The 18,703-nt window shown below is 36.9% G+C and overlaps 1 protein-coding gene and 1 pseudogene across 7 annotated transcripts; one reads left to right on the forward strand and one right to left on the reverse strand.

The window, feature by feature from the left end:
• The first annotated feature begins 89 nt into the window (after positions 1-89).
• LOC128014984 (sperm acrosome-associated protein 9-like) lies at positions 90-1,203 on the forward strand (annotated as a pseudogene).
• Positions 1,204-1,348: 145 nt separating this feature from the next.
• LOC128008742 (hamartin-like) lies at positions 1,349-14,427 on the reverse strand. 7 transcript variants are annotated; one of them, XM_052592902.1, is made up of 22 exons: positions 14,131-14,427; positions 12,640-12,837; positions 12,391-12,494; positions 12,112-12,264; positions 11,464-11,608; positions 11,163-11,317; positions 10,978-11,051; positions 10,726-10,886; positions 9,676-9,788; positions 9,172-9,334; positions 8,967-9,079; positions 8,814-8,871; positions 8,644-8,727; positions 8,056-8,536; positions 7,897-7,967; positions 6,750-6,922; positions 5,657-5,839; positions 5,383-5,493; positions 5,121-5,243; positions 4,825-5,012; positions 3,766-3,930; positions 1,349-3,598 (listed from the first exon to the last, which is right to left on the reverse strand). In XM_052592902.1, exons 2-22 carry the CDS (start codon positions 12,746-12,748, stop codon positions 3,103-3,105), a joined length of 3,423 nt encoding a protein of 1,140 aa, XP_052448862.1. In that variant the 5' UTR covers positions 12,749-12,837; positions 14,131-14,427; the 3' UTR covers positions 1,349-3,102. The 7 variants fall into 7 exon arrangements, with proteins under 7 accessions (XP_052448862.1, XP_052448865.1, XP_052448863.1 ...); XM_052592905.1 differs by having other exon boundaries at positions 12,640-12,867; positions 14,131-14,216; XM_052592903.1 differs by having other exon boundaries at positions 14,020-14,215.
• Positions 14,428-18,703: the final 4,276 nt, after the last annotated feature.

An 18,703-nucleotide genomic window follows, 5' to 3' on the forward strand; every position in this document is an offset into this window, starting at 1 on the left:
AAAAAAAAACATCTCCAAACAGTGCAGTTCTCATTATGCACTTTAACATTTCTGTATCCATTTTAAACAGGTCAGATAATTATATTGAGATGAATGACGTCAGAGAGCAGCTACTTTTTATTGAGCAGAGAAGTATAAACGTTTCACACAACAGAGTTTATATTTATAACGGCTCTTGAGCGCGCGAAGGCCAAAGCGGAGCCTGTCTCCACAGTGACGCAGGTGATGATTTATTCACAGTTTCCAAAGTAATTACACTTTACACAGTGTTACATTGAAATATTCTTGTAGTTTCTTAAAATTACACAATAATTACACTACCGTTCAGTGTCGCATGGAAATCACTCAATGTGCTGATTTGGTTTCCAAGCAATATATATCTTATTAATGTAGAAAGCAGATATGCTGCATAATAACAAGAATAGCATTTATTTGAAATATATATATTTTTTCTATCGGTCTTAAATTTACATTTTGATCAATTAAATGCAACCTTCCTAAATACAACTATCAATAATAAAACTTTAAAACAGTAGCACATGTGTACTTACAATCAGTTCCACATTATATAATTGCTTGTAAGGTGCACTAAATGCATACTTATGTAATTCTACTGACTGTAACATAATTATCTCAAGTTTGACCTTATTAGTCAATGAGGTTTCTCTATAGGTCCAAAGGTACTTGAATCACCACTACAGCAGTTCCAGTCAGATGCATCTTCTTGCTCTTTTTGGAAATAATTTCTGATCTTGAAGGTGTTTAAAACATCTGGAATCTTCACTGTCTGGCAGAAGCACTTCCAGTGAGGGCCTGAATACTTGCAGGGAGCTCCTCAGCCCTGCAACATCAGTCAGCTGAGGGCACAGTTAAGTGATGGGAAAATCACACTAATTATTAAAATGTATATTTAAATTATCCAGCATAAGGATGATATGGTTTATTTTGTTCATTGATTGAAATCACATGGTAATGAACCTCAATACACAGAATAGCCACAATGCATTACCATTGATTACTTAAGATTTTTTCCCTCTACTTCACAGCTTCCCATACAACGAGGTAAACCGGCTGAGCTGTGATAAAGCAAGACATTTCTATGGTGGGATTGTGAGTGTGATTCCACTGACCATAGACCTCCTCACCATCTACAGCAGAGGAGGTGCTCGACGCGTCACTCCAACAGCTACAGAAACAGCTTAACAGTTACAAAAAAACAGAGATTATTGTAGACCTTGATAAAGAGACCAGTAAAAACCCGAGTAGAAATAATAAAGGCATATGAGACTGGCATGGCATGAACCAGGAAATTCAAGGAGAAATTCAATGAATGACTATAACAAAAATATGCAAAACATATATTTTATTGTTTTTGTTGTTGATCATAGCAAGTAGGAGAACACAAATCTGTTTTCTCAAATTGAAAATAGAGTCCCTGGTTACCTGCTACACCTGTCACTGTCTGATTGTACCATATTTCAGATAACTTTCAACAAGTGACTTCAGGTGATGGACAGGCTTCCTACTTTTTTTCAGTAAGGCATTTCGTGAAACAACTAAATGTTTTAGAGGGGTTTCGGTATAAAAAGAGAATGTAAAGTCTGAGTGACCGTTAAACAAAGCACAAGCTGTAAGACCACACGCGTGGTGAACTGTGATAAGATCAGTCTGAACAGAAAGAAAAAAACAGCAGTGATTTCCATTGATTTCAATTCTCATTGTAAACGCCATGAGCCATTTCCCCAGCTGGCAGGCTGAAGCCAGCATTTTCTTTTCTTTTCAACAGTACTTCACATATTCCAACTATATTCGGCACTGAAAACAAAGCCCAGGGCAAGTGTTTTTAGAAAGAGAAGTATTTTTGCTCTGCTAAGGTTCAGCAATCTTAAGAAGGCCTGAATTAAAAAAAGAAGTGCTTTTACTTCAGCCAGCTGCAGCCCATTATATGAAGCCTTTTCTTTGCAGATGACAGTCTGACCTGTGTAAGACAGAAATGAAAGAACCTAATAGAGGAACATTAGCCTTCTGCCTTATCACAAGCAGCTTCCTTTCAGAGTTTAGTGTGTCGAAGTATTGCAGTGTCTGTATTTTGAGCACTATTAACACAGGAGCATTTACCCTTCAGACACATCTTCGACCACAAAGATATTCTCGATTCACACTTGGTCTCAACAAATACACCTACAGCAGCCTGGCTTGTGTTCTGTAAGGCTCTGCCGGTGTTGAAAAAAAAAAGCAATCTAAATTGTTTCTTTTTCCCAGTATCACTCATATCTTCAAGCTGGCATGAAGTGTTAGCTAACTAAGTATTGCACTTGTGACTGGGCGCTACAATCCCAGCGGAGAACATTAAATGCATAAAAATAAAATCTATTACTAGAAACAACAAAAGACTTGCTTTTTCGATAAAGGCGAAGCACACAAAACACTGCTCAGCCATATATATTATGGCTCGCCTCAGCAATGAAATGTGATTTCATATTCTACTTCACCTATTCCGATTAGCTTCTTTTTTTTTCACATTTTTATCGGACTGATTGTTTGGTTTTTCATAGGCATGATCTATTTACTATTTACTGTGCTGCGTTTGCAATGATCACACTCAGTATTGTGCCGAGTCACATCACCGGAAATTAACAATGCTCATCTCAATGCAACAAATTAAGGAGGATTCAAAACCAAATGGTACTATTGCAAAAGCAAACACAGTGATTAAGTCAATACATTTGCTTAAAAGTACAGTGAGGGCTGAATAACATTCAACCACCAGGCAATATAATCACCAAGGTTGCAAAATGAAAGAAAAAAAAAAAAATATATATATATATATATATATATATATATATATATATATAAAATGAATGACAAAATATAAGTGAAGCTTTTTTGAAGACAAGATTCAAGATTCTCTTGCCACTGTGGTGACTACATGGCAACTTGCCAACCAACAACTTTTTCCTTTTTTTGCGGTTTTGTAGTACAAGAGCTTTTAAAATTTATTAAAACTCTGCAAACCACTCTAACAAAAAGAGCAGTGCATTCTAATACTGGGTCCAAAATGATCCTCTTCTAACTGCGGGCAATCATGTCAGCAGTGTACAATCAATGCTCCTGTTGGGTCTCATTGTAGTCCATGATCTTTAGATCCTGCTGCCTCTTCCGCTGAATATTATATGCCAGGGGTCTGTCTATGGGCTGCAGGTCAGCCTGGACAGTAGCCTCTTCAAGCTTCATGCTCTCTGTGGGCTCTGTGACTGGCTCAACCATAAGATCCTTAGAGAGGCAGGTGAAGGCAGCCGGCTCACCCTCATAGTGGCTCTCGCTCTTATTTCGAAACATCTCTCTGGCTATCTTGCCCAAAAAACTTCCAGTACTGGGGTAAGAATTAACTGCCAGCGAGGAGTCGAAGGAGAGAGCAGGAAATGAATGGGTAAGGGCGGAAAGATCTTCTTCCTGACTGCCATTAATGAGTGCTGTGGATGTTTGAGGAGACCCGGCAGATATTTCACCATTGACACACACGTCCATCCCTTCATCCTTTTTCATTGGGTTGGTTGATAGAAACGGCGCAGATGGGCCTGTACTGTTGCCATTTTGCCTGAAACACAAACGGAAACAAAATTTTGCTACACTTTCAACAATCCATCATTTTTCTGTCTTTTATTTTGCCACAAATAGTGTGGAATGCATTACAGAACAAATTGTTTGCATTTGTAAATCAGCCTGTGGAGGAGAAACATGTGTGCATGACAATATGGAACACACCTCTGCTTGGTTGGACTGTTGAGTTCAGAAGTGGGCTCTGCTGGTGATTTATTGTTCAGGTTTTTGAGCTCTAGCTGGCAATAGAGCTCAAGCAGGTCAGATTGTAATGCCTGAGTGATGTGCTTCTGGGCCAGATACCTGTTCTCTGAAGCCTGCAGCTGCTCCCTACAGGAAACAAAAAAACAGTGAAGACAAGGATCATATTAGCAAATCTAACAGCAAGACACTGTTGAAGAGATAAAAACAGCCTACATATATATATGTACAGTACAGACCAAAAGTTTGGAAACATTACTATTTTTTAATGTTTTTGAAAGAAGTTTCTTCTGCTCATCAAGCCAGCATTTATTCGATCAAAAATACAGAAAAAACAGTAATATTGTGAAATATTATAACAACTTAAAATAATAGTTTTCTATTTGAATATACTTAAAGTATCACATGTTCTGAAAAATATTAAGCAGCAGAACTGTTTCCAACTTTGATTATGAATCATCATATTAGAATGATTTCTAAAGGATCATGTGATAATGTTCCTAAAAATTCAATATGTGTGTGTGTGAGATATATATATATATATATATATATACACACAAAGTAAAATAAACAAACATAATTAAGTAAAAAAGAAAAAGTTTCAAAACTGAGGCAAGCGAACCCCTTGGAATTCAATTGGAAAATGCAGTTAAATATCAATCAATCATAAATATGTAAAATTAAAATAAGTATTTACTCATTTAAAAATAAAACAAAATCAAACAAAAACATCATTATAATGTTTTTTTTTTGCCTGCATTTGACGATTAACTGTCATCAGAGAACCATGAACCTGCAAATGTGTTAAATTACTGAAATTTTAACATAAAATGTCAGGGGGTACTTCAAATAAATATTTTAAGTCAAAGGTGTACCGCTAATACAAATTCTGAAAACCCTGTAATGTAACGTAATAAATCAATAATCCCCTGTGTTTGAGCATAGAAATAAGACTCAGAATCAAACCAACATCAGAAAATGACTTCTTTTAACAGGACAATGAAGGCAGAGGTAAACTCATACGTGGCCTGGCATTTGACATTCTCCAGCAGTTTCTTTTGCTCGCGGATGACTTGCTCTTTCTTGGTGTGTTGGGTCTCCAGGTCTGTGATGCGCTGTTGGGCAGCTTCAAGTCTCTGACTCTGCTGAAGAGAGCTCTGCCTCAAACGCTCAGCCTCATGCAGTGAAGATGACTGCAGCATATTCAGCTCCTAACAGTAATAAAAGAGATCAAGTCAAAAATCAACTAGAGATCTGCTGGATTTTGCTCAATGATGCAAGTCATGATAATTCATTAGTAGTTAATAATCGCTGCAAACCTTGCTAGCCTCAGGTCCCAAGCGGTCGATTTCCTCCACACATAACTTGTTGGCTTCACCCAAAAGCAGCAGCTGCTTGTTCAGGAAAGCCATCTGCTGCTCAATGTTTTCACTATTGTTCAGCTGAGGTTGGATAAATCAGGAACACAAATTAAACCATAAATAAATAAGGGCAATATATTTTTGACTATATATTATATATATATATTTTGCAGTGTGATAGTGTTTTATGTAACATATCTTTGTCATAAACAAGTCTTACCTTGATGGACAGCTGGCTGAGCATGTGTCCCATATTACACATTTTGTTATTGGCTTTCTGGAGCTCTGCTTCCATTTCTCGGACCTTCTTCTGATTCTCTTGCAAATCACTCTGTAAATGATGCCACATAAAACATTAGCATTTAACACGGATAGCACACAATCTTTTCTACATTCCAGCAACAGAATGGCAAATGCTGACCATTTTTGATGCTGTATTGTGAGTGAATAAGATGAACATTGTATTTCTTCAAGTCCTGTAGCCCTATGATCACCTTTAGCTCCTGCATCTTTGAGTAATAATCGTTCCTCTCCTTCTGTAGCTGCTGGATTTGAGTCTGCAGTTGGTTCACAAGTGCATCTCTGTCTTCCTGTATATGCCTGGAGCGCCGCTGTTCCTCTTTCAGGCTTACCTGCACAGCCTGGATCTCAATGTCCTGAAGCTTGAGTTGGGTTTTCTGCCACACACACACGCACACAAACCACAACACTAGATAATTCCTGATATTAACAACAACAACAAAAAAAAAACTATTTAAGAAGGATTTTGTGTCAAGACTGAGAAGACTTTTGAGGTGTTTTAACAGGATAACAGTTTAACAATTTTTAAGGGATAGTTCACCCAAAAACAAAATTTTGATGTTTACAGCGGTTAAAGGGGCAGGGTGGGGTGGGGCGGGGCAGCACATGCAAAGCATGCAATGACTGTGACAACTTTAACATTTGAAAGGATACTATGGGAAAGTTATCACTTTCTTTAATCAAACGGATTTACTTTTTCATGAATATATGATTGACCTGCAGAATGAAAGATGTATCATACACTTGGAAAAGTATGAGCTATATCATCACTTATTGACACTAGGGGTGTGACAATACACTTGAGATGAGAAAAAGTACAGATCCTTGGTTCACTAGAACGTGACAATATTTTATCATCACAAGCCGCAGGGTTTAATTTGGTTTTGTTCATGATTCCTATTCACAGACATTATAGGACTGACAGACTGCAATGGTTTGAGTTAAAAATCTCTGTTTGCGTACTACTGAAGAAACAAAGTCACCTACATCTTGGATGCCCTGGGGGTAAGCAGATAAACACCAAATTTCTTTTTTTGGGTGAACTATACCTTTAACATTTCCTGCACTGATTATAAAGGAACATTTACATAATTTCTCATATTGGATTTGATCAAATGTGATAAATGGAGCTTAAAATAGTATTTTTTATTGGGTAGTTAAAGTGTGATCAAACTAAAATATTTTATGAGTATGCAAAGAATGGGGCATGTGTCAAACTGACAAGCTTTTCAATTATATGCAGAATTTTGCACAGGCATAGATAATTCTTCCAGTTTCATTCATTACCATGGAGTTGTTTTGCTCTTCCAGGGCAGTAGCATTGACAATACGTCCGAACAGACGGCGGTTACGAAGTGCATGCTGCTCTCTCTTATGTCTCTCATACAGCAACTGGTTATGCAGCAACAGCAGCTGACTGCGCAACATCCCCAGCTCATCTGACTCCGTAGACACAGGACCTGGAAAAATACATTGCACTCAATTCAAATGCAACAGAATAGTGCTGTGGTTAAATGTTGAAAATGTTTGTATAATTAAGGCTGCAGAATATTGGAAACAACATGATAATATAAGGAAAATACAATAATATAAATAAAATAATTTGAAAAAAGTTTTTGGACCCACTTTATATTAAGTGGCCTTAACTACTATGTACTTACATTTTAATTAATAATTTAGTACAATGTACTTATTGTGTACATACATGTTTTTACATTGTACTTATATTTAAAAAAAAAAAACTACATGTAGTTACATCTGTATTTCATTTCTGTAATTACATTTATAATTACACTGTTGACCCATACTTTACACCTTAACCCACCCCTAAACTTACCCATACCTCCAACCCTCTCCCCTAACTCCCCTAACCTTACCCCTATCCCACCTCAATAGCAGCAAAAGTGTTTTACAATACAATATGAACACAATAAGTACATTGTACTTATTTTTTATGCAAGTACATAGTAGTTAAGGCCACCTAATATAAAGGGGTTTTTTTTTTTTTTTTTTTTTTTTTTTACAGCAAATTACAACACAAATTAAACTATTGAGCTTTATTTTTGTTGATTTGGATTAATTTGCATACATGTAAATGAACAGTGCTATGCTTCATTCTGAAACTTGCAGCCCATATCATTAATCAAACTGCAGCTTTTGTTTTGCTAATTAAAATAAGCCATATCACAATATTGTGAAGCTTTACTGAGAATCTACAGGGATTCTGATTGTTTAGCTGATTAGGACCAACACAATGCTGTTTCTGAGGATTTTTATAAAGAATGACATAGAAGATAGTAGAAGAATCTGAAAGTATTTAGAGGAAAGCATCAGTAAAATGAAATCAAACACAGGAAAGTTGTAAGATAAGAGTTGGGAGGACACAGTCATCTTGAGCACGGAGAGCCTGTGAATTAGTAAAACAACAAAATACCTTTTCCTTTATTGCTATGCTGTTTACCTCCAGAGTGTGGGTCTGGTGATTGGCTTTGAGAAGACAGAGTTCTGTAAAAGAGCAAACAGACTGTTTTCCATCACATTTCCTCTAAAACACTTTCAATAGTCATTTCAGACAAGAAAAACAGAAGCGTACGTCTTCAGCACTTTCTCATGGGTGTCATGACCCTGCTGGATAACCCGGTCCAATACCTCCAGAGGGGAGGTGGTAGAAAGATCCTCTCCCTTTAGCTCCTCTCGGTGCTCCCCTTCTTCATCAGCTCTCTGGATGGCCTCTGTGGTCTTCCTCTCCAAAAACAGAGATGCCACTTTAGGCAGGGCGAGGTCAAACAGCAGCTCATATGGCATGGACTCAATTGTCAAATCAGACAGAGAACATTTACTACACTTCCCATTTCCAATGGGGGTGAATGCGGGCCAGAGGGACCAGGGTTGCTGCTCTCCTCCTTTGGCAAAAAATTCAACCCTGTCTGGTGTGGACACTAAATTCTGCTCATGGCTGGGGTGAGATGAGAGGAGGGTGTCCAAGGAGCCAGAAAATGAGGAATCCAGGCCCGGCCTCATTCCGAATTCCAGTCTCCCGTTAGTCAGACTCAAAATCTCCTCATCGATAGTATCTTGAAAAAAAAAACATTGGAGAAGTTGGTGAACGCAGAGCTCATTTTAAATCAACACACGTTTAATCTCTGGGACTTATTGTTTTGCATAATGTCACTGCTCTCACCATCCTCTCTCTCCCCGTCTGTCCTTTTGACAATGTCAGAGAGCTGTTCCAATGACACCGGAGTCTTGGCATCACTTGCACATCCTAAAGGCAGCAAAAGCAAAGCATATTAAGTGAGTACCAGTCACTATATGAAATGAGCCTCTATAAATCTCAGCAGATATTCTCACCATTGTTATTAATACTTATAGGTGCGACTTTCTTCAGGTCTTTGCCTGTATGAATCCCCTAAACAGTTTTAGACAGAAATGCATTTTTATGAAAATACGCTAAGAGAATGTGTATAATAAGTAATGAAGCAAATGCTTTATACGTCTGTGTACCTTAGCATGAGTACAGCTGGTGTTTTGGGCAGGCTGCCCTATTTCCTCTGAGAGTGATGGGAGAGGAGATGACCCTGAGGGTGTGGAGGGAGAAAGGGTCCATTTTCCATCCCCTGTAACAAAAATAACTCCTGAAGCCATCTGAGGGACCAAACAAACATACAGAACCATTTTTGCTTTCTAGACCAGAATGCATTTGGCTGACCTGGAGTGCTGGGGACCCGTCCTGAGAGCTGGGAGGCACTATGTGAGACATCAGAAACTGTGGTGGGGGACATTCCTCTAGAGTTGGGAGGGGTGGTCATCCCACACACTGAAGAAGGACTCCACATCTCCTCCTTCGTCCCTGAGGAGTTCATCCCATCAGTCTATTGATGGACCAAACATTAATTCATTCAGTTAGGGGTCACAGGACATGCCGATCTAAATTTAGAGGCTTGTTCTGACTTTCAAAACAATTTGGATAACGATATACTAGAAGTAGGCAATGTACAAGTAGACGTGACAAACCAGTATGAATTTTTTAGATGAACTCTTTTCTATTTTATATATAATTGCTTGAATTTACAGTATTTGTTCTTATTTTACTACTGACCGTTTACTTGTCTTGTCTGTTAACTGTTATTGTACTTCACTTACTGTGCAAAGTTTATCAGGAAATTTAAGTAAGATTCTGGTCATCTTGCCAACCTATTTGATGGATTCTTACCTGATGGTTGGGGGTCTGTGCGCTGGAACCTGAGTCTTGGGTTACAGTGAGATAAGGTAGTGACAGAAATAGAGACTGATGAACAACAGCCCTTGGTGTGACAGATGTGATTTCTGTTAGCAGAAAGTAGGTAAGTTTCAAAATCAGTAGAGAAAAAAATCTGAAAATTTTATTAATTCTTAATACTCACACACACACACACACACACACACACACACACACACACACACACACACACGCACGTCCTGATTTTGCCAAGTCCGATGTGTTCCTAGGTCAACATATTTTGTTGACCCTGGAACAACATTTTACTCCAAAAATATATTCTTAACCATATCCCTACACCTAAACCTAACCATGAGTAATCCCTAAAATCAGAGGAAATGATAGATGAATGACACTGATGTACAAGCACCAAACACTGATTTTAAGCATAAACTTCACAAAATCTATAAACTGGTTCTTCAAATCTGATTGGTTAATCACAATGTTGTTCCAGGGTCAACAACGATGTTGTCCCAGGAACATGTCTCACTTGGTAAAATCAGGTTAGGCACGCACACACACACACACACACACACAAACACACACACACACAAGTCGAAACATTTAGCCATTCTGTGGTCTAATACATTGTAAACATTAACAGTTTTACATGTAGATTTCACATGTTGATCTCCTTTAGATATGAATGAAGATTTGACACTTAGTAAGTTTCTACTATAAAAGTATTATACATATATGTTTATGTATTTGTGTTTTGATAACGGTTTTCCCCCTCGTCTTATTGGTCCCAAGAGAATTAATGAATGTAACCTTTCCCTTGACCTACTATCTATTGTGCTGGATTACATTATCTTGTTTATTTCACGGGAAGCATTTAAAAAGAAAAAGAAATAAATAGTTGCTCGTGTACGAAAATGCCTCGATTTTCAAAATACAACTCTTCCTTGTGGTTGGATTTCCTTTTTTCATTGGAAACATTTACAAACAATAACTACAGAACATCACGGAATACGAAACAGCATTAAACATTATATGTAATTGTACCATGGATGCTGAGCTCTGAGCATGATCGGCTCTGTTCTACAGGGCGTCGTGGTATGTGATCCGACAGAGAGGAGTATCCTACTTCAGATGACGCCTCCTTAGAATCCAGTGAAATTTTGGCACATTCAACCACGATATCATGAGGCTCAAATCTCTTCCATCTACACGATTCAAAAAAGTAAAGCATGGAAAATCAGGTTCACTGGATCATGTTAAGATCTAACAGAAATTGTGATGTTTCATTTTACATACCTAATTGCATCAACCTCGTAGTCTTTGTTTCCGGTGATGAGCTCAGGATGTATCCGTACATACTGTAACATGGGCTGATATAAAAGGAGGAGGAAATTGTAGAGCAGGGGTTAAAATAGTCATGATAATTGTGCCACTTATATAACAATTCTTAAAATTGTGTGGCACGAAAGATAAAACCTCACCTTTACCACTTCCTCAAATGTGTCAACATTTTCCTTCATACTGTAGTGGGAACGCAAGTAAGAAACGAAATTACAGGGATACATGCCATATAAACGATGGAAAAGCGAGTATACACTGGCATGTAGATGGACTGCAAACACTCCCTGAGCTTGACCTAAAGGACACATTCAAAGAAAGAGTGCCTTAAAGACCAAGTTATATTTCGACCATCTAGAAACATTGCACTTCCAAGGACTGAAGCTTAAAAAACTATTTCATTTACCAAACACAAATATATTTGCAGTGTTTATGCCCAAGTACCTGGGTGACGTTGGTTCCAGGCAGCAAGTCTTCCAAAGATATCAAAGTACTCGCACAGAAGTTGTTTACTGTTCTGAGGAATCATGGGTAGTAGAGCGATCAACACCAGCACACCAGTTATGAGAACTACCACATCGGAGTCAGTCTGAAAGCAGAAAGAAACACTCTTTTGAACAATACCAATAATAATATCAGCATATTATATTATATAATGTTTTATATTTCTGAATAATCACGTGACACTGAATTTGTATTAATTCCGCTTTGCCATCACAGTAATAAACAACATTTTTAAATATTCCAATCGAAAACTAATAATATTTCACAATATTACTGTATGAATATATTTATGATCATAAGAGATATAAAAATCCATTTAACAATCAAAAAAAAGAAGCAAGCCTTCTGAATGGTAGTTTATGTAGACGTACACACACATATATAGGTATAGAAGACAATTTAGGGTCAGTTTTTGGATGAAATATCTCTTTAAAACATCAGTGTAAAAAAACAGTAGACAGGTTTAAAACATTAGAATTCCATTTCTCAGTTATCTCTAGGTAAGAACAGCCATATTTAAGTAATTAATTAAGTTCAAAGTTCCATTTATGACTCCATCACACTTGACTCGTTTTAAATTCTTGGTACCTTGAGGCATTTGAGCAGCGAGGCAAGCAGAGGGAAGCGAGCGATCTTGTGGATCCATGGTGGCTGCTTGCGAACAATATGTCCAAGGAGGGTGATGGTGGCGAGACGGCAGCTCTGCTTGCCCATGCATTCATTCATCTTATCTAAAAGATACTACAAAGAAATATATCCAGATGAGGCTGTTCTTCATTAATCAGAGATGTTCTGAAAACCATGATGAAACAATCACTATTCACCAATGTATTTACTGGAGACTACTGAAGAGGAGTATTCCCTCACCTTGTCATGGGGCTCCCTGACAGAAGACAGGATATCCACAGCTTGAGATGAGCTTGTCTCCAGGAAATATTCCACAATATTCCACAGCAACATAGTCCCTTTATCTATTAAGAAAAATGACATTATCCATTGATAATGACAACAAATTACAAGCATATTAAGTAAAGTTCAAACACAAGTTGGACAAACGCACTGGTACAATTTGACCCATGCACTTAAGAAATGATGCAAACGCAAGAGCCAGCTAACCTGCACTGAGGGTTTCCTGCAGCAGGTTTTTGACCTGCTCCAGCTTGTGTAGGTCAGTGGATCCCAGAAGAGGGACGAGGTCAAACACATTTTGCTGGTCTTTGGCCATAGCTGTGTAGGACAGAGGGCAGGACTGACACCTTTGTCACAGCATATACCGATGGCCTGTGATGTCAGCATGGGATGCGTATGCATGAACTAGTGGCAAAAAAATACAAAACACAATCACTGTAAAAAAAAAAAAAAAAAAAAAAAAAAAATTAAATAAATATTTAAAATAAAATAAAAACACAGAACAATGTGACTGAGGCCATCCTGTTACTAAAAAAAACCTTAACTGTGTCTTAAAATCTAGCACAGTGCCCTACATAGACAGCGGTTTGGACACTTGTGCTTCAACTGTGCTGCTGAAAACTTGTAACTACAACTAAAATACTGCACCAAAGTACAAAGCAAAAAGTACCAAAGTGTGCAAATATCCATACCTCGTTAAATATGTAATGTGGAAACACCATGTTTTATGACATTTCTGACATTTACTATGCTATTGTCATGACCTTTTTAGCACATTACCACAATTATTCCATGCGTTTTTGGACATGAATGACAAACACGCTCATATATTTATGGGATTCAGTGTGATTTTTATTTTATTTTATTTTTTGTTTGCCATGGCAATACCAAGGTTGCTGTCTAGGCATATTCTTTTACTGTCTATGATATTTCCGTAGTCTTCTTTTAAGCACTAAGTTACATAAATACCATGAACATGGCATTCATTCAGCACCATGGTAAAACTATCTGATACCATCAATGCAAACCAAAACAATCCTCTTTTTCAAGGGTGTAATCTCTGCAATGCACTCGACTATAATGTCCAAAATGTGGTGCATTGGTATTCAGCTCACTAGAATTTGAGACGCAGCCGTAATGAAAATCAAATGTAACGTTAACTTTAGACTTTCATGCTGGATTCAGTAACGTTAAATCTAGCTAAGAAAGTTGAACTGCGAGCGCTCATGGACTTTGGGGAAAATTAAAAGCAGTTGGACTCTCGACTTCACGAATACGTAGACCTAATATTAATCTAAAGACCTTTAACGGTTTCCTCAGTCTCACAATAAGTGTTAAAGTGAATCAATAAAGAAAAGCACTTCTTGTAAACGCCATGTAACGTTACTACGGGACATCACTGCTGACAAGAGAGCTTTAACTCTGCCTCACGTCGATGACACCTTTTGCCATTTGTTTTTACTAACATCCGACTTACTCTACGACAAATATTGCACATTAAACACGCACCAGGCGCCTTAAAAACAATTTATTACCGTATAGAGAGTGCGAAATTCAAACAGTCGCCATCTTGAACACCTCACGTACTTTTACACTGAGCTGTTTGCGCAGATGAAAAACTTCATATACGTAACGATCCCAGCGAAATTGCAATCCGGAGCTGAGGGGATGATGTTTAATTATAGAAAGGATACTGACCGCCTCTTCTGTCACAAGATCACGGAATGAGTGACAGAAGGGTGTGAAGTGTTGCTGTGCAATGAGTGCTAGCTAAGCTTGCAGCGTAGGGTTGCCAGGTTTTCACAACAAAATCCTCCCAGTTGCTCCCAATCACATTTCGAGGGAGGCTCCCAGTTAAAAAATCGCTATCCGGGGGTAAAATAAATGTTTTTGATAGGGTTCCCCTGGTAAAATTCTCACTCCATGTGCTAAATATCGCGTTATCGGGGTCGCTTGGACATGAGAAACATCCCGTGGAAACAGTGATAAAGTAGCCCAATCCCGCGGAAAAACCGCGGACTTGGCAACACTGCAGCGGCTTGAGCGCTTCAGAAGCTCACAGCGCATGTGCGGAGATTTAATTGGACAAACTTTATTTGCAAGTAGCAAACCAACTGAGTTTGATCATGTATAGGCCTATAACTAAAAAAATCTAAAACTTTTTTCAACATACACTGACAGTGCACATGGCAAAACGTACATCCTGATAATAATGGAATAATAAAGGAAGTGTCCTCATAAACGACGGTCATTTGTGTGCTCATAAAACATATAAACCGCACACACACACCCACACACCCACAGTCTGGTTCACTGGTTCACAAACCCTATTTTATATCGCCCTACACCAACCCTACACGTAAATCTACCCCTCACAGAAAACTTTGTGCATTTTTACAATTAAATAAATATAAAATGAAATAAAATAAAATATTCTGTACGATTGATTTGTACAATTTAGGTTCCCATGGTGACACAAGTCCCTATGAGTTGGTGTGTATTCTTACGATGTTTAAGTCAACAACAATATAGAAAAAAACATGCACGCACATAAATTACACACACACTAAATAAACCAAAAAAACAACAACAATTGTAATAATACTAGTAATAATAATAATGTTGAATTGGTATCATCATTATTATTACTAAAAAAAAACAATAATTTAAAATTATTGTTTGTTACTATTGTTATTGTGGTTGTAAATTATATATATATAATCATTATAAATGCCAAAGCAAAAAGTGCTAAATATTCAAGTGTCCAAAAAAGTGAAAGTTATGTTGTGACCAAATAAGGATATAACAGAGAAAGGAATACATCTATAACTGCTTTACTAAATTAAACTGACTAAATATACTAAATGAAAATTAAAAAATATTTATTTCATTACACAGGAACAAACTAATCAGTCTGCATTTCACTGAGTTCTTCAGTTAATAATGGGCTGTTTAATTATAGCCTGTTAAGAGGTTTTAATTAATGTTGTGTGGTTGCTAATGCCTGACCTGAATCTGATTTATTCATTTTTCAAGGGAGAATAAGTAAAACTTCCCAGAAAAGACAGGAACCAGATAAGACCCTTACAGCATTCACAATGAGCACTGGAGACCTGATCCTGAGGAGAAGACCAATCAGAAAGAAGGGGACATTGAGACTGTTCAGGTGCGAACCCAGATAACACTTCAGCTTCATGCTGATATGTCTAATATACTGACATGGTATGAAAATGGTGTGAGTGCTGTGAAGCCAGCAGTTACAGTATCTCTACAGTGAGCTAAATTTAATCCATCTCTGCTGCTCTTTTTTGTTTTTGATCCCACTTATTCATCATGCCCACTCACACTTCTAGATCCCCTGGCACAATGTAGTAGTGGTTTGGCAAGACCCTTCACCACTTCAGACAAGCATGATTGAAGCTTTACATGCAGCAATTACCTTCATAATTAGCACCAGTACTTGATAATTTAGTGTGCATAGTGCATACCATAAATGATCTTGTTTTAACTTAATTTAATGTACTTTATCAAAACTTACTCAGTAATATGAGTATGAGTGTTGTTCTCTTTTGTTGTACTTGTTAAAAGCAGATTAAAATAAAATGTAAATTAAGATGAAAATTAAATTACATTACATTAAATTGAATTAGCAAAGATAAATTCAACAAAACAGATAGTGAAGACATTTATAATATAGAATAATATAATACGAATAATAAAACAATTATATAAAAAAATAATAATAATAATAAATAAACTTTATTTTAGTGCCTTTAAAAGATGTTCTCAAAGCGATAATGTTTCTATTTCAAATAGATGCTGTTCTTTTGAACTTTGTTTATCAAAGAATCCTGACAAAATGTATCACGGTTTTCACAAAGGTTTTAAGCAGCACAATGGTTTTCAACAATGCTGTAAGAAGAAATGTCAACTGACCACCCAATCAGCATAAATGAAGGATCATGTGACACTGAAGACTGGAGTAATGGAAGACTGGATTCTACTTTGCCATCGATAAATTGAATATTAAAATAAATTAACATATAAAACACTCATTGGATGTTATATTATTATTTAATGCATTTTTTTGTAATTTAATTAATTTACAATAAATGGTCTTGATTGAATAATGCTTTATCAAGAAAAAAAATAATCAGCATGACTTCTATTTTGTTGTATCTGTTACAAAAGAAGACTATTGAAAATTAAATCAATTAAATAAATAAAAAATAAAAAAACATTTATAGATAAAAGATTGTGATTACTTTCATAAAGCTGAAAACTCAACCATGAACTAAATATGCACTCCTGAGACATCAGATAGCATTACAAATTTCTCGGATGGTTGCCTTTGCATTCTCAAGCAAAGCCTGAAGGTCTACTATTACACCATTAGGTGGAGCTATTTTCTTGCCACGCGGCTTTGCACGCCCCCTACTCTTTCAGTACACAACACCACAATGATTTTAATGCATCTAGCATGAATCAAACATTAGCATGTAGGTGAAAATACTGTATGAATATAGTAAATAATATTTTGGATATTGGAGAACAGAATTTCTTTATCCCAGCTTCTCAATAAATATTGCTTCTGCCAATTTCCTCCAAGCACTCTCTGAATTAAAATATAGCTTAAACCAAACCAATATCCATTGTGATGCAAATGTCTCTGCCCTTAAGATCTGCTAAATTCTGAGTGGAAGAGAAAACCACAAGGTTTTAAATGTTGCATGCAGATGCAATGTTTCTTCCCACCCTGCACAATGCTTACACTTCTCGTTTTAATTCCAAGTAACCTCCGTTAGATTTATCAAAATGTGTGTGTCAGAAGAGATAAAAACATTCAGCTGAATAATTTTTCCCTCTACGCTAATAGCACCATTACAAGGCTGTGTCTGTTTTTGTTGAACTGGATAATTATGTGCAAAGCCTCTTCATTAGACACGGTTCAGAATAATTAAACAGACATTTTGGATAGGTCTTTTTTGCCTGTGGTAGAATAATTTCAATTATGTATGCAAAGAACCACGTGTTTCAAAAAAGCTGACAAAACATACAGCCAATATGGTTGGAACATTACTGGTTTCAACAAAATTACGTTTCCAGGAGTCTAATTTCAATCCAAAAGGAAATTGCAATTTAAAAAATATGAATATGCTCAAATATTAAATCATGTAGCAAAGCTGCTCGGTGATTTGCTTGTGTTTCTGTTTCATGGGTATATATGTATTGCATTAGAATTTGTGTAGAAGATACATATAAGGGTTCCACCCAAGTGAAATCACGCTAACAAGCAGTGCAGCATGTATTATATAGTGCATCACAACTGCATGATCCAAACTGACACTTTGGGAGCTGAGAGCCAGTTTGAGACTAACTCTGCTGGTATCATTTATTGAGAGCCTGAAGCATCTTAGTAGCATCTCCTCTCATCCACCTTCCCTTGTCTCACAGAGATCCACACTTCAGTGCTCTGTGTATTGCTGTCTAATGATTCCCGTTATTTTAATATAGTCCACAGATCACATAACTTCATTACTGTGGTGAAACTAGTCTCAGGTAACAGATAATAAAAAAGACTAGGCTTGTCCTGAAAAGAGGGTGATGATTATTTGATCTATGTATTTCCTATCCTGCTGTTGTTCACTCAAGTGATGTCATCTTTTAATTCCCTTCTGCATGTGTTTGTGGGTGTGTGACTAATATGCAAAGCACAGTATGCATGCTATATGTGCATGTGACTAAGCTGGCATATACACTTTTAGAGGATACAATCAATGACTCACTGTATTCTTTGGATTGTGAACTATTTTAGTCAATTCCCCAGCAATTCAATTTTTACAAATAATTACAAAGAAACAGCAAGTTACATTGAATATGAGTATTTGAGTATTTTCATAGAAAACATGCTAATAATGCTCCGATAATCTTTGTTTTATTTACTAAAGTACTTCAAAAAAAAATATTTTACAGTGAGTCATATCTCAGGCTGTGATTGGGTTTAAGACAACATCAATGCAACTGCCAACAGCAAACTTGATAAACAATAACCAGGTACAAGACTTGCACTTGCTGTAACCAAACAAGACTGTTAAAGTCTAAATTCCATCCATGCATGACTTAAGTTGCAATTGTTCTATCCCTCATAATGAGTGATGTCCTCCCAGGCACCAGTAATGATGTAACCTAAATGCAACATCAAAATGAGGCATTTCTTTCCCCCCACTAGAATACATATATTATTTCTATATTTGATGTCATTTTTCTTACA

Source organism: Carassius gibelio, chromosome A5 (genome assembly GCF_023724105.1).
Source record: "Carassius gibelio isolate Cgi1373 ecotype wild population from Czech Republic chromosome A5, carGib1.2-hapl.c, whole genome shotgun sequence".
Taxonomy (NCBI): Eukaryota; Metazoa; Chordata; class Actinopteri; order Cypriniformes; family Cyprinidae; genus Carassius; species Carassius gibelio.